At 40.8% G+C, this 17,146-nt stretch overlaps 1 protein-coding gene across 2 annotated transcripts in view; it reads right to left on the minus strand.

Moving 5' to 3' along the window:
- Positions 1-634: 634 nt before the first annotated feature.
- The window catches only part of WDR91 (WD repeat domain 91), a 51,817-nt gene continuing 35,305 nt past the window's right edge, over positions 635-17,146 (minus strand). For both annotated transcript variants that reach the window (XM_040345665.1, XM_040345666.1), the window contains exons 10-16: positions 14,659-14,809; positions 13,100-13,194; positions 12,562-12,730; positions 8,539-8,647; positions 3,980-4,092; positions 3,682-3,879; positions 635-1,493 (exon numbers count right to left, since the gene is read on the minus strand). In XM_040345665.1, coding sequence (XP_040201599.1) covers positions 1,329-1,493; positions 3,682-3,879; positions 3,980-4,092; positions 8,539-8,647; positions 12,562-12,730; positions 13,100-13,194; positions 14,659-14,809 — 1,000 coding nt within the window. In that variant the 3' untranslated portion in view covers positions 635-1,328. The remainder of the gene's footprint in view (positions 1,494-3,681; positions 3,880-3,979; positions 4,093-8,538; positions 8,648-12,561; positions 12,731-13,099; positions 13,195-14,658; positions 14,810-17,146) is intronic.

Consider the following 17,146-nt stretch of genomic DNA (forward strand, 5'->3'; position numbering starts at 1 on the left):
TGTTGGCCAACAAACACAAAACCATGTTTTTTCAGCTCTTTAGCAACCTTTGGGCACCTTTTGCTAATGTTATGTTTGGTGAGCATTGCTTCCAAGCATGTGCGTTTGTACTTTGTACTTTTGTCTGACAGGTTTGGGTACACACACACACACACACACACACATGGAAAATCCGACAACAGACCATGGTTCGCAGACAATTTTAAAGCCTGCCAGCCAACATTTTGTCCACGAAAAATCCGACAATTGTCAGACGGAGCATACAAAACGGCCGGATATTCTGCCAACAGCCTGTCACCACACAACTCCTGTTGGAAAATCTGATCAGGTTTTCAAGGCTTGTCTTGCTCAAATGATGACCATATATCCCCTGCTAAGTCCTTATGATATTAAAGTGCCTTTAGAGACGCTGTGGCAGAACTGGTGGCAAGGGCCCCTGCTGATTGCTGAAAGCCCTGGAGCAGAGCTGGGCAGGAATTAGAAGTCCTGTATTTACATTAGTGATGCAGACTATTGCACCCGTCATATTTGTTGGCTCTTCAATACTCATATCCCAGTAAAGGGATGTTTCTTCATATACACCTCCACTTTAAAAAAACAAAACTTAACAAAAAAAATAAAAAATCTCCAACAGTAATTTCAGTACTAGGCAAACTGTTCTGACCTGAATAATCAACACGCTGTCTTACAGAGCATTTACAGAAAGATTCCTGCCTCTGCAGCAGAATACACACGCCTCCCACAGTGGAAATAAATTCAGCAAAGCCGGGGTAAAAGAGGACCACTCTTCATAATGCTGCAGAGGTGGTGGAGGAGAAAACCCACTGCTGAGCTAAACTAGTTCAGCCTTCTCCCAAGGCTAAAATACTATATCCATAATTGGTCCTAGAAACTATCCACTAATCAACGAGCCACCGATTTGGGGAGCCTTTGTTCATAAATAAGACACTGTGTGAACTGGTAGCCTGAAACCTGCTAAGGTTACCTAAATGATGCGACCTGAAAAAAAAAAAAACACCACACATGTTCTTTGCACCCACCATATTGTTCCTTCCATATTACTATTGCAAAGGGGTGGAATTAAAAGGCGATTGGTTGCTACAGGGAACAAGTACAGTTCTTCTTTCAGAAGCTTTGAATCACAAAGTCCAATAATACTGTTGAATTTCTACCCATGCTGGAATGTACAATGGCCAGATCTGTGCTGCTACATTTACGGTGTCGAGAGATTTCCACAAGTCTGAACTTCCTGCTCCCTAAGCTAGGATGGCGGAAAAGATTCAACAATTTTCCTCGGTTATAAAATACAAAAGTGGCCTGAGACGCAGTTAGGATTTTTGGGCCAGTAAAGTGGTCAGTCTGATTTTCCCATCCATTGAGGCTGTTAGGCAAGTGCCGCATTCCACCGCCGTACTCCAGTCCACCGTGACGACCGGGGCCCTGTGTCCACCCAGAGACAGGCAATTCTCTAATGTACTACCATCACTGTTAAGCTGCAAAGGAAGAAAAATTAAATTACAATGATTAGTTTCCAAATTAACCTGCTCAGATTTAAAGTGGACACATTTTCAAATTGCAAGCATGAAAACAAATTCGGTCATTTCACAAAATACATTTTCAGAAAAGCTCCTTTTAACATTAAAAAAAATCCATCCTTCAGACATCCAGAATTAGCTAGCTCCTCCCACTAGTTAGGATCAGCATGCAATTGCATAGAAAAGCAGATGGGCATCACATAGGCTAAAAAAGGTATGTAGTGCCCTCTGCCTATCCATTATAATGCATGTGCTTCGGCTAAAAAAAAGGTATGTAGTGCCCTCTGCCTATCCATTATAATGCATGTGCTTCTACTATAAAGGCTCTCAAAATTTAGAGTTAAGACTGCGGTAAATAGTAGGGTGCCATGGTGCGGCAGCTTACGCATGCATTTGCAAATGTGTGAAAACAAAACCCCTACTTTTACCTCATACTGTTAGGATAATTTGGTTAGTTGCAGGATGGTCGGTAAGTTAAAGCGGAGTTCCACCCAAAAGTGGAACTTCTGCTCATTTGTGTCCCCCCCTTCCGGCACCTTGTGGGCAAAGGTGGGCACAAATTGCTGGCACTGGTGGGCACATAATTGTAATCAGTGCCCTGCTTACATCCCTAGATGTCCTCTGTGGAGGAGAGGCAAGGTATAGGTGTGGGCAGAGGCCATTTGTTTGTACTGTTGGAATACTGGTAAGGGGATGCACCAGACACCTTTTCTGCCATTGTGCTATATGCTGGGTATCCAGTGTGCCCCTCTGCCTTTAAGGCCTCATGCACACTGAACGTTTTTACAGTAACTGTTTTTGGCTTCAGACTTTTTTTCTACAGTCAATAAACTCCCCATCATGTTATTCTATGTGTCCATACACACAAAGACTGTTATCAGCAGTTTTGGGCAGGGGCATTCGAAGAAGAGTTTTTCAACTGTAAAAACACTCTGTCAAAAAAACACTGATAAACGCTCAAAAACAGTGCTTACCAGTGTTTGACGTTTTTGATCCATAAAAAAAAAAAAAAAAAAAAAAGAAGAAGAAGAAGAAGACGAGCTATAAACGCTTACGCGGAAAAACTGTAAAAAACGCTTTTGCAAAAACTCGCTGCAAAGGTACTGCCGTTTTTATAGCGTTATTTTAACGTCCAGTGTGACAGGATAATTTGGTTGGTTGGGAATTTTCTTTGGTCGCCCTTCCATGTGCTCCTTTTTTTTTTTAACCACTTAACGCCCGCCCATTGTATATATACACACGTCCTGTTTTTAAAGATGGATATCTCGGTAACGGCAGCAGCTGCTACCACAACCGAGGTATCCATTTTTTCAGTGGGCGGGCCTGTAAACGATAACGGTGGTCTTCACGGCGAGATCGCCGTTATCGGTGGCGGGAGAGGGCCCCCCCTCCCGCCGCTCTCCCGCGCCCTCCGCCGCTTACCGGAGCCGTCGGTAGCGATCGGGTGCTGCTGCCTGATGTGTGAGGGCAAGATGGCCCCCACCCGTCCTCATAGTTTTGCTGGGCGGAAGCGACGTCAAAACGTCAGGTCCGCCCAGCGTCTTAAAGAGACAATTTTTTTGTTGTAATTTTTTTAAAATTACAAATTTTCCTTTTTTTTTTTTTCTTGCATGCAAGTCTAAATATGAGATGTGAGGTCTTTTTGACCCCAGATCTCATATTTAAGAGGACCTGTCATGCTTTTTTCTATTACGAATCTATTCCGAATCTGAAAAACACCTTCTGTCCTCAAGTGGTTAATAAAACACACAACACTAAAAACCACTCATATGTTCAAAAGGAAGGAGGTGGGAAAATTGGGGAAAGCAAAATATAGGCATAATATATATATATATATATATATATATATATATATATATATATATATATATATATATATATATATATATATATATATATATATATATATATATATATATATATATATATATATATTATGCCTATATTTTGCTATATATTTTTATTATATTATTATATATTATTATATATATTTATTATATATATATATATTTATTATATATATATATATATATATATATATATATATCAGCTTTAAACATTGTAGGAAGACATTTTGAGAGTGACAATATTGACGTATAAAAAGCACATACGTCACAAAAGAGATAACATGATAAAAGGGAATCACCTTATAGATAACTCCTCCATTGCTCGAGCAGGTGAGCATATAATTTCCTTCTGAGTCAAAGGCAAAGAGCCTGCCCCTGGGGAACTGGACTTGCTTGTAGCCGCTGTAACCGGAGAGCATAAAGGGTCCGGTGGCATCAGATGGCAGTGAATATTCTGAAACTTTCTGACCACTCTTGTGAATATTCCACTGGATGAACTGGAAGGCAAAGGGCAGGTGGGTGATAGGTATAAAACGGAGGCACAGGCATGTGGTCACACATGCTGTATTATCATGCACAATACAGCTCAATGCTCACCTTCCCGTCTTCTCCAATGCTGTACACAGCATTCTCATCATAGCTGAAGTCAACGGAATAAACTTCCCCCTTATGCGCCTTCCAGCTCATGGCGCACTGATGCTGCTGCATGTCTATGGGAAGAAAGACAAATCACAGTTTGCAACACAAAAGTCCATCGGAACTATTAGGGCTCATTCAAATATATTGAATGCATTGTTAAGCATTAACTAGAGCATGTTAACGAATGCTATAATGCGTGTTACAAGAGTTGCATTATAGCCGAATTCTGGGTTGCCCCTGCCCCCACACCCTTTTCTCTCACTAATCACTAGCATAAAATAAATAAATAAATAAATAATAATATGTCCACAGTTCACGTGACACTTTGGTCCCAAGTCTATACGATTCTTCTGCTTACAGAAGGTGTGGACACTCCCCATTACCTGCTCAGCACCAGGGGTCTCTCAGTATCTATAGGCAATGATGGGATCGGTCGATGCTGGCACCCAGAGAAGGAGCTGTTAAGGAACCTGGACCTCAGACTTCACAAAGTCGGCTTTAAGGCAGCACACTTCATGAATTAAACACACCAGAATGCAGTGAAAATTGTTTCTGATGCAGCACATGAAAGCGAGTTACCATTGTGGATTACCGCTTTATCATGTCATTCCAACTGCAGTGCATGTGTTTAAAATGTTTTACCGCTGAGCAACAGTGTTAATAGGCTCCCATTACAGTAATAGGCATCGTCTTTGAAAGTTGAGCTACCCCATGCACCCCATGTTTGCATATGAGATTTCAATGGAGAATCCGCCAGAAAAAAACAATGATAAATAGGAGTACATAAAGAGTACTCCTCATGGAAATCTCACAGGCCAGTTACAGAACAACAAAAAAACTCCCACAATGCAATGAGGATGCAGAGAAATGAAACCCACCCCTCTCCACCTAAGACAATACATGTTGTGGGTGCACTTACATATTCAAGCATCTTTTTCTTTGTTGTAGACAAAAGACATTTCCCATCATGTCCTGTCCCAACAACGAGGTGAACTTGCTCCAACATGGTCAGAGATGGCAAATGAACACCTGACAGAGTTCAAATCCTCCCCCACTCTGTCCAACACTAAAGAAAAAGTCTGAACTTGAGTTGTGCTTTAGACCCCTTTCACACTGAGGCGCTATAACGCAAAAAAAAAAGCGCCTGCAAAGCGCCCTGAAATAGCGGCTCCATTCACACTGGAGCGGTGCGCTGGCAGGGCGTCAGAAAAAGTCCTGCCAGCAGCTTCTTTGGAGCGGTGAACTCCCCCCGCTCCTAAAGCGCCCATGCATATTAAAATCAATGGGCAGCACCGCCACACTGTATCTTTTAACCCTTTTTTGGCAGCTAGCAGGGGTTTGTTTTGGCTATTTAAATATTGCAGGCATTTTATATGATTCACACTTATAAGGTCTAATGAGAGCACCAGAGTTCAAAATCTTTCAATATTAGTATTTGTTCACAAACAATACCATAGAACAGTCAATGCGTTCCAGGGACTCGCCCTTCTTCAGGGCTTATGCCCCGTACACACCATCACTTTATGTGATGAAAAAAAACGACACTTTCTGTGAAGTAAAAAATGACGTTTTTGAAACTTCAATTTTCAAAGACGAAGTTGCCTACACACCATCGTTTTTCTCACAATGTTCTTGCAAAGTGAGGTTACGTTCTCACCACTTTTTCCATTGAAGCTCCCTTCATAAGTAGCTTCTGGGCATGCGCGGGTGAAAAAACGTTGTTTTAAACGACGTTTTTTACTACACACGGTCAATTTCTGTCAAGTAAAAGTTGACGTTTTGAAAAACGACACATAAAATTGAAGCATGCTTCAATTTTTTTGGGTCGTTTTTTAGAAGACATAAAACGACGTTTTCCCCCACACACGGTCAATTAAAGTGACGTTTTTAAAAACGTCATTTTTTTTCATCACATAAAGTGATGGTGTGTACGCGGCATTAAAGGCCAAGAAGGCAAGTTCACTGTTACAAAACAGGGAAAAAAAAATGTGCATTTGTTTATTTTTACAAGAGCCTGCAAAACCCTGCAGCGGTGTTAATTTGGCCATGGGGAGGACCATGTTACATCCAAGACAAAGAGAAAGATGCCGCTCAGGTGTGGAAATCTTAAAAATAATTGCTTCTCCCAGAACCACGGGTGCAGGCAATGCATACGAGATTGCAAAACAAAAGAACAGATTCTTCTGGACAGCCGCACTCCGAATAAAAATTGCCTTTATTGTAAATCCAAGTAGAAAAACAGCACTACATGTCACAGCACACCGGCAGAGCCGACACGTTTCACACTATACTTAGTGTTTAATCATAGCTAGATACATCCTAGATACATGGTTCAAAAGGTGAGATCATACAAAACATAAATGTAGCGCTAAGTTACAAACAATGATGCATGTACTAACTGGTACATATGATAAATCTGTGAATCCGTGTGATATAAAACGTGCAAACACAGTCTTTATAAAGGTGTGATGATCCAAAGTAAATATTGAGTGGTTGTGCTCCAATACTTCAAAAACGTGAAAAACCAAGAAAGGAAGAAGCCGTCACCAACTGAAGAGAGGCTTACCGGAGAGATTGAACCCTGAGGAACATACTTTCTAGAGGGTCAATCAAGCATGATGTAGATATGATTAGACCAGATAAAAAGCGGCAGCAGTGGGGTACTCGACACGTTTCGCAGCTTTGTGCATCGTCCAGACGATGCACGAGGCTGGGAAGCACGTCGGAAACCCCACTGCTGCCACTTATCTGATTAGCGTATATTACATCTAATAATGCAAGTGTTTCTACCTGCATTAAATTTTATTCGTAATACAGTATCACGCTATGTGCTTTTTTTCTTTTTTCTCCTCTGGATACTCCTCATTTGGCTTTGTTTTTTGACCATTGTTGGGTCACTTCGATACATATATCCAACCATCCACTTTTGGGCACACCATTTGGAGTTTTGGAGGTTGTTTGTGAGCTGCAACATCGACTGGTCCAATCATATCTAAATCATGCTTGATTGACCCTCTCGAACGCATGTTTCTCAGGGTTCAATCTCTCCGGTAAGCCTCTCTTCAGTTGGTGACGGCTTCTTCCTTTCTTGGTTTTTCACGTTTTGAAGTATTGGAGCACAACCACTCAATATTTACTTTGGATCATCACACCTTTATAAAGACGTTTTATATCACACTAATTCACAGATTTATCATATGTACCAGTTACACAGTACATTCATCATTGTTTGTAACTTAGCGCTACATTTATGTTTTGTATGTTTTTTTTTCACCTGTCTTTTGGTTTTGTAGCTGCTCACCTTCCTAGACAGCGCGGAATTATTTTGCTTTTTGTTTCCAAAAAGGTGAGATCAGCCTTTACACAATATATATAATAATTATAAAGGGTATAAGATATACAGTAAAACCTTGGTTTGCGAGCATAATTCGTTCCAGAAACATGCTTGTAATCCAAAGCACTTGTATAAAAGCATTTTTTTTACAGGGTATAAAAGAGAAGAGAGGCACCTCTAAGTGTAGCAATAAGTTGCTAAATGTTGTACGTTCATTTAATGTAACCATATTGCAACACTAGAGTCTCCTCTCCTTTTTTTATACTCAGTTGTGACATGATGCTACTCTTAAATCAAGACATCGCTTGTATACCGTTTCTCCGAAAATAAGCCCTACCCTGAAAATAAGACCTAGCGTGAGTTTCTGGGATGGCTGCAATATAAGCCCTACCCCAAAAATAAGCCCTAGTTAAAGTCCTTGTAAAAACATGTAATCCGTTCTGTAAAAAGATTATATAATGTGCAGTGTGTCTCCCTTTTGTAACTTTATTGTGGAAAATACCTTATTTACAGCACTGCTGGGTGCTCACGTGACCCGCCGGAGCTCTTCTCTCCTCCCGGCTGATGTCAGCTGTTTTTTTTTCAATAAAACTTTATTAAGCCCCTACCCACTGCAGTACTCAGAGTGGGGCTGACGTCATTGGGGATCTGGCCCCTCCCTCTGCAGTATTTGGAGTAGGAAAGAAGAGCTCCAGTGGGTCACGTGAGCGGCAAGCGGCTCTGTAAATAAGGTATTTTCCACAATAATGTTACACAAGGAGACACACTGCACATATTATCTTTTTACAGAACGGATTACATCATTTTATGAGGTCTTTAAACAAAGGTTTATTTTTGGGATTACAGAATTTCACAATGCCGACTCCAGAGCTGACAGGGGGAGAAACCTTTTTTGTACATACCATAAATAAATAAGACATCCCCTGAAAATAAGCCCTAGTGTGTTTTTTGTAGCCAGAATTAATATAAGACCCGGTCTTATTTTCGGGGAAACATGGGTATCAAGGCAAAATTTATTAAAACATTTTGCTTGTCTTGCAAAACGCTCTCAAACCAAGGTTTTACTGTAATTTAACGCCAGCGACTCTCCTCACCACCCCTCCCCCCTGGTAGGCCCCTAAACTACAAATAGACTGTAATGTATGAGGCCAGCTTTAGGCTTAGAATTGTTTTAACAACATACCAAACAATCTGATAACGCCATCTGCAGCCCCGGTCACAAGTAAGTTGCCATTGTGATTAAATGATGTGCAGTTCACAGCGATAGGTGAAGGTTCCAGGGAGAACTGAAGCTGGAGAGATAATGGAATACATACTTAGTGTCTGGACCTGGAACGGAGATTTGCATCTGCACCTAGTAAAATTTGGCACTGTGGCACAATAAAACCAGGTTTTCACTAACCCGTGAATTGCATTCTAAAGGCCCAAACACACGATCGGACTTTAACAACGGTTCGACGGACCCGTTTTATCGGACAATTGTTGGTTTTTCAACAAACAAATGTTCGCTGTGCATGCTCTCAAACTTTGACAACAAATGTCCGATGAAGGATAATCCGATTGTGTGTACACAAGTCCAACGGACCAAAGTCCAAACATGCATGGTCAGAACCAATGCTAAAGATCAGACAGACAACAATAGCAGAAGTTGTGTGTATGAGGCTATACATCTAATTAGGTCTAATCTGCTGTATATTCTGGCGAGGCCTGAGATGTCAGTTATAGGTAGGTCTTGGAAAACTTCAATCTTTTGTATCCTAGTGACTTAAAACAGGATCAGGCAGGCAATGGTCCATGCCAAGATTGAGGCAACCCTGCACGATAGAATCCACAAATATCAGAAAGTTTGGCAGCCGTGGATTGACAACTTCTTGCTACATTTTTCTACAGCCTTGCTGCAGAACTGAGTTACAGGGACCTTTCGTTTTTCATCCCAATAACTACTGTGGACATTAAAACACCCCAATGAACTTGTCCTACTATCACAGTTTTGGAGGCCCTAGAGCACCAGAACAGTGGAAAAACCCATTAAATTACCCTATTTTGTACACAAACGCTGCAAAGTTTTTTTTCGAAAAGGCATAGTGGGGTCTTTTGAAAATGCCATTTTTGTCACAAGTTTTTGGAATTGTTTTTACATAAAGTTGTCAAATAGATTTAATTTCTAACACATATCTAAAAGTGTTACTAAACCCACAACAGTAAAATCAGTCTGTATATGCAGTAAAGCATGCTTGTTATACTCACAAAAGATCCTAAGGGGTAATCCTCCTGCAATGTTTAAAATTGCTGTTTAATCCTGTCTCCTCCAAGATAGGGGACAAGCTGCACATGCTTAGTTTGGTGTGTATTTTTTTTCTTGGGAGAGAGTGTATGTTATCAGCACAGGGCCAATCAGCACTGTGCAGGCAGAGGGTCAGAGGAGAATGAAAACCCCTCTTACAAGCTTTAACCAGACACTGACAGAAGTCACAAGACTGCTCTAACTGCTAATGAGAAAAGGTATTTAGCAGTTTATATTTACCAACATAATTGCAATTCCATGTTTTGTGTACTGTGGGAGACCAGATATGCAGGGTCCTGGGTTTAGTAATACTTTAATACTTAGAATTACATCCAAAAACAAATTCTGCTTCTCCTTCAGAGTATGACGATACCACATGTGACTTTTTCACAGCCTAGCCACATAGAGGGGACCAAAATCCAAGGAAGCACATTCAAGAGTTCCAGGGGCATAAATTATGCTTCTAATTTTCTCACAACCCATCATATTTTTGGAGGCCATGGAGCAACAGGACAGTGGAAACACCCATAAAATGACCCCATTTTGGAAAGCAAACACCCCAAGGTATTTTTAAGAGGCACGGCGAGTCATTTTTTTGCCACAAGTTTTTTCAAAATGCAGAAAGAAAATAACATTTTCTTTTTGGCAATTTCTCACACACAAAGACTGGTATACTTCAAATTACACCTCATTACTCATTCTGCTTCTCCTGCAAGAGTATGGCAATACCACATGTGTGCGACATGCTAAACATTGTATCTTGTGCATCACACAAATCAACCAATTGTCTCAAAACCAATGTACCATAATGGTCACCTCTACACGAGTGGTTAGGGAATATAGCATCACCTATACCATTCCCAGATCCTTTAAGCCAAACAAGCAGAGCCTACTGGTACTTGGCTGCCCCAGGAATGCCATGTTCACTGGCCTTGCATCTTGCAGGAATGTAGTCAGCAGAATGCACAGATTGGTCAGTTAAGGCCGCAGGCAAACATGATCAGCAAACAGGCAATGAATTGGTCCAGACAGCAGGCAGAAACAGGGGTAAAAAACAAAACAAAAAAAAAAAAAAAAACAGGCCACAGCAAGTACAGGCAGCAGGCAGGGGCAACACTTCACTGGTGTGGCAGTGATCAGGGACTGTATGACTACTGCAATGGTATTAAGGGACACTGCAAGGGGGCTACAGTTGTCAGGGATACTGCGAGGGAACTACAGTGGTCAGGGATACTGACTGGCACCACTGATCTTGTGACATCAGAATAAGATATAATTTTACAGTAAAAAAATCATAAAATAAAATGCAGATGCGGCCCCCTTACATAAAGAGCAATCACATGGACATTATCTTCATAAAAACCAACACATACATAGCATAAAAACAAACATACTGTAGATTTAAATTTAACCCTAAAAAACCTCTAGCATTCAAAAAAGCGTACAGACTGGAAAGTTACTGTTTTGCAGCCCGGTAGTACGAAAGGAAATACTTCGAAGGCCCGTTTAGACATGTGGACTATATGTCCGCTTTTTCATCCATCCGTGTACGGATGAAAAAGGGACGTGCATGTATCCCTATGGGATAGCGGGTGTCAGCGGATGAACATCCGCTGACACCCGATATCATCCGTCCCCGCTAGGGTCCGATTCTGCAGACTGAGGAAAATCCTATTTTTCCATCCGCATGCAGAGCGGATCGGGTGAACACGGACAGACGGTTCGTGTTCATCCGATCCCCCCATAGGGGAGAGCAGCCATCTGACAGGGCGGTCCCTGCACAGTGTGCAGGGACCGCCCTGTCATCTGCCGGCTCAGCGGGGATCAATGGAGCGATCCCCACTGAGCAAGCAGATGTTCACGGGGCGGATCATCATGGGATCCGCCCATGTGAAAGGACACCAAATCGTCCGCCCAGAGGGCAACACTGTAAACAAGGCATTCGCAGGACGGGAGCGATCAGAATAGCAGCTCTCCCCTAGTTCTTTGATGCTTGAGAAATATGTCCCTTTAATAATCTGACAAAGATGAACATGAAGCTCTACCCAGGACAGGATCTGTTCTACTCTTCTTCCTGCAGCAAGATTTCTGGTTCCTTAAAGAGGAGGTTTACCCTAAAAAATCATCTATATACCATTAGATCCAGCATACTGCCGACATCTACAGTATGCTGGTATTTTTTTTCCGCTGTACTTACTGTCTTATAGTTCTTTACATCCGGCTCTGAGTTCTCACTCCCGCGGGGAGTAGGTGTTCCTATGAAGAGGGGTAGATGATTGATGTGCGGGTAAGGCACGTCACGCGTTCCGAAAATAGACAAACTAGGACTCGGCGCTATACGGCGCCTGCCGTGTAGAGCTGACTGTGCAGGCGCCGTATAGTGGCGAGTCCCAGATCGTCTATTTTCGGAACGCGTGACGCGCCTTACCCGCACGTCAATCATCTACGCATCTTAATAGGAACGCCTACTCACCGCGGGAGTGAACTCGGAAACCGGGTGAAAAGAACTAAAAGAAGGTATGTAGCGCGAAAAAATAAAATAAAAATACCAGCATACTGTAGATGTCAGCAGTATGCTGGATGTAACGGTATATAATTGTTTTGGGGTGAACCTCCGCTTTAATGACGGTTGATGTATGCCTCTGGTCCAGAGCAGCAGAAACAGCACCAGAAGTTCTATGATGGTGATTGAGACATTTCTCAGACAAGTTCTTCAACAGGGCTGCAGAAAAATACATTTATTCTTCCTCATTGGAAACTAGCAGTGTTTGCCAGTGTCAGATTTTCCTGTAGACCGTGTTATAACCCCAATTGTAATACCTCCCGTGTCTCTTATTGGACGAGAAATATAAATTTCTGCAAATTCAATTGCACTCTCACTTTTCTGAACAGTTCTAAGTGAAAGCAGGAAGATAGACTTACTTGTTGTTTCATGGTTTTTGTGTCCCACAGTAGCAATCTCCCTGGCACTTGGTTGGTCCCATTCTCCCCTAAACCAGGAACTGATGGTTCTATTTGAGTGGGTGAGCATGGTGCTGCTGCAGAACATACAAAGGAAGTCCCGCTGGGGTTGCACGCCAGAGATAGGATCCTGAGAAGGCAAATATTAAACATTTCTGTTTAGGAAGGACTCTGATAAAACTACATCAACCTTTACATACACAAATGTTCTGTGTTCTACAAATAACACTACAACACCATGTACATCAGTGATGTAATTCTCTCAGTCAATGGGCTGCTCGTTTGTTCCATAATAACTTGAAGCACTTTGTGTCTTCCATGGCCAAGGCAGTGGAAGAAGTGTCAGGAAAAACACTGGTAAGGGGAGTATCAGAGGGTCGGGAAAGAAAGGAGGGGCTTTTGCAAAGACATCACAATTTTGTCCTCCAGTATCAAATGACCCAAAAGTATAGAGCAAAGACTGTTATGTTACAAAAGATATAATACAAATAGCACTAACCTTGGCATATCATCAATAATATTAATCTCACACAAGTTTTTCTTTGCTTCTGTGTCATACAGGCGGACAGTACCAACCTCACTGCCCAGTAAGAGCTGCAGCGCAGAGGGACAAGAGAAAAAAAATGAAATAAAAAATAAAAACACGAACACATGAAATTCATATTGAAGCCAAGTAATCCAACACTACAGTCTACAATTTTACATTAAGATATGGATTTCCATTATTGCTACAGCAAATTGAGGCACTGAAACACTAAGGCTTCTTTCACACGGGCATTCTAATTGGGTCAGGTGAAAATCACTTTTCAGGTGGACCTGATCTGAAGGTTTAGTCTTCCCTATGGACAGACAGGTGTAAACGGCCGTTTCGTCAAATGGTGACATCTTCCAGGGGCACCAAGTGGACATGCCCTAAGTGCCCCTGGAAGATGTCACCATTTGACGAAACGGCGTAGGGAGGAGAGGCGTGCTGACGTCACCAACAATAGAATGCTATCATCCTGGAAGGACGGGCGGAATAGTTTTAAAGCCGGCCGGCTTGATATTTTTACACGCAAATTGCTACAAATGTTTGAAGTGCAATTTTTTTATTTATTAAAGCTCAGTTTACAGTACTTCACTATGTCAGTGTTTCCTATCTCTACATGGGGACTCTAACTTGGGAGAAATACTGAGGATCTGTGAGACATTGAAAGGAAAAAAAAAAGTGTTTGACATCCAGTAGTGAGAGACCCCGGGCGGGGATTACAAGCCACATGCTGTCACAATCTCAATTAGGAGATGGTGGAGGATTCCTTTCTGCGTGATCACGTCACATCTCCTGGGTGTTATATTGTGTATGGCCACCATCCTTTGTTCACTGGAGGACTTCTATTTCTTGTGACCTTATATTTGTATATCCAGCATATCTGCATGGTCTACAGAAGCAGGAGGCTGTTTCTTACTTTCAGAACTTTTCAGCACTGTTCATATTATTCACTTAATTGTGTGGATTCATTTTTGGTCCACATTCATTATCAACATTTCTTGCAACCTATTTGCACATCCAGCTTATTTGCATGGTCAATAGAAGCAGGAGGCCGTTTCATACCTTTAGATTTTTTCAGCACTCTCTTATGTTATTTACTTACTTGTGTTATATTTTGGGTTCACATTTATTATCAACATTTTTTACGGTTTAGGTTAACCGCATTTGCAGCTCAGCTTTTTATATATTTTATATATAAATTATTACATCGGTAAACCCCTTAGGAGAAGCACTCTCCCTGGGGGTTATCGTGTGGCCACGCTCCCGAGTCCAGCATTTGCGTCTATTAGATACAGAATGCCTGACTAGGCCTTGTGTCACTTGATTTGATTGACAGCAGCGGGAGCCAATGGCTGCTTCATTTATTTGGCCAGAGAGGTAGAGTGCATCTCCGGTGGGGTAAGGAACAGGATCAGGTGAGTAGAACAGGGGCTGCTCAGTTATATAAGTTTTTTCACCTTAATGCATAGGATGCATTAAGGTGAAAAAACACAAGGGTTTACAACCCCTTTAAACTCTTGTGCACTTACCAGTCTGTCCCTCTTTGTTGCCCACTCCAGAGACAGCAAAGCAGACTTGGAGATGGCAGATGCCTTGGTCTGCATGATGCCATCAATGGACCACACTTTAATCACGCCATCAACATCCAAACTGGCCACTCTCCTTCCCGAGCAATCCACCCTGTGGGAAGTACAGAAACGTTTTGTTTTAGCGAAAAACTCTGCTGCTCAATACAAGCTAGCCCAAGTAATAATTCTATTTCTGCCAAAACATCATAGACCAATAGGGGGATATAGACTAAGAATGTTAAAGTCTCAAAAAAATGCTATAGTCAAGCAGCCACAGCCAAAACGCTTAGTCTCATTGGATGCATTGTCACATATCTTCATTTTCCCAATGTAAACATAAATAATGGTCATGAGAAAATGGGTCTAATACAATAGTGATAATTTACCTTAATGTACTATACTCCAAATAATATAAGTGTTGTAAAGCAGCAAAGTAACCAGCATTGATGTACGTGTTCAAGACAAGAGCAGGAAATTATGGTAAAAATGATAGATGATTTACTTCAATTACCAGAGAAACTTTATCAATTTGCCTCAATATATTTATACACTCTTGTACAATCTTTAGAGAAATATACAATATAGTTCAACGTCTGCAAAAAAGCACAAGGTTGCAATACTCACCTCCTCTCTGGCACTGTCCCCTGCAGTGAATTATTTGAGGTTGAATGATACCGAGTGTCTAGTGACAAAATGGTGCATGCAATGATGAAAGGTTAATATTTAGCATAAGTAATGCTACAAAAACCCTTCAGATTACTAAAGTAGTCAGAAATGGCAAACATGCTACAGTTATTGGAGACATGCTTCAGGGGGCAGTCACAGCCAGGAAACTTATTACATAAGAGTGCTATAGATCACTGCTATTACAGTGCTAGCACATTTGTGCTCCCTACAGCCCCTGTAAAACTACTTGTGACACATTTGGACGAAGACGAAGAAGACGAAGAAGACGACGAAGAAGACAATAAGATGGTATGAAATAATCCAAATAAACCAAACCATTTACAATTACTATAATCCAATCTAGATAATAGCTCAGAAAAAACGCACGCAATTTTACTGTGCTTATGGTGCGTTTTTCATTGGTCATTTGACAAAAAAAAAAAGTTACACGGGTGCGTTATTGATGCGTTCCTGCTGCGTTTTTAAATGCATTCTAACAGGGAGGTGCGTTTCTGGTGCAGTTTTTTTTTATCTGACCAAAAAAACGCAGCAAAAAAGATTTTTTAAAACCACAACGGATGCACAATGGACCAGTGTGAAGACATACACTAAAAAGGGGATACATTTTTCTTGCGTTAAAAAATAAATAAAAGTGCCGATAAACAGACGACAAATTCATAGTGATTTAAATTCATGATATGAATTAAAAAGTTGAATATAATACAATTAGAAGATATAGAGATCTCTCTGAGATGAATATTATATCTATCTATATCTCAAGTCAAGGGATTGTTGAACTTAAATATTTTATATGACAGAGAATAGCTAGACATAAATACTCAATAAGGGATAAACAAAATTGCCCCTTGCAAGACATTTTGTTTTAATGTGCCAAACTGTTTCACAACTTTGGTATATGGCAATTTACACGGTTCCCATAATTAGTCAAGGGGAAAAAAAATAAAATAATCAGGAATTAAAAAAAAAAAAAAAACAAACAGAAAATTTGAACTTCAATGGATAAATTGTTTGGATACACTACAACCGAGGGGTTTGAACTGACTTTGATTTGCATTTATTTTTATAGAATATATTTTTTCTATTTTTCCCTAGGTATATAGTATAAGAGTAGATTCAGAGGAGACACTTGTTGGTGATATAGTGGGGATTTATTTTATTAGGTAAAATGATGTACATATTTTGGATATTTATATTTAAAATTGATGGGATGTCCCCATTGGTGACAAGGATAAAATAAAACACACAAACATATTTTTTTCATAATAGGATAATGTTGGAGTGCTTCCTACGTGATTTTGGAGAGTGATTACACCTCGTCAGGCTGTCTCTCCAAGAATAGGATGAAGTTATGCAAATGTATTTTTCTGACCCAATTGTTCAATGATTACCTAATTGATTCCTGGTGTGTGAAAATGCGATGATATAAAAAGAGATGCGAGATTACTTGGCATTATAATTGTGTTCCATTTTGAAGGGAACAAGCTTAACAGCCTGAAATTGTTGAATATTGGAAACTGGTATGATATGCCATTCACTTGTATGTGATTTCTGAATAATAATGCAGCAATCCCTTGACCGATTTCTATATATGGCCTAATGGAAAGGCCTGATTGCATGCACTAGAAGACTGCTGTTCACTCCACTTTGAAGAAAACTCGCTTTGATATGCCTGATTTCCTTTTATGAAGAAGTAAAACCCTGGACAGAGCCGTGGACGTGATATACTTGGATTTTGCAAAAGCGTTCGATACAGTTCCGCACA

This window comes from Rana temporaria, chromosome 3 (genome assembly GCF_905171775.1).
Source record: "Rana temporaria chromosome 3, aRanTem1.1, whole genome shotgun sequence".
Taxonomy (NCBI): domain Eukaryota; kingdom Metazoa; phylum Chordata; class Amphibia; order Anura; family Ranidae; genus Rana; species Rana temporaria.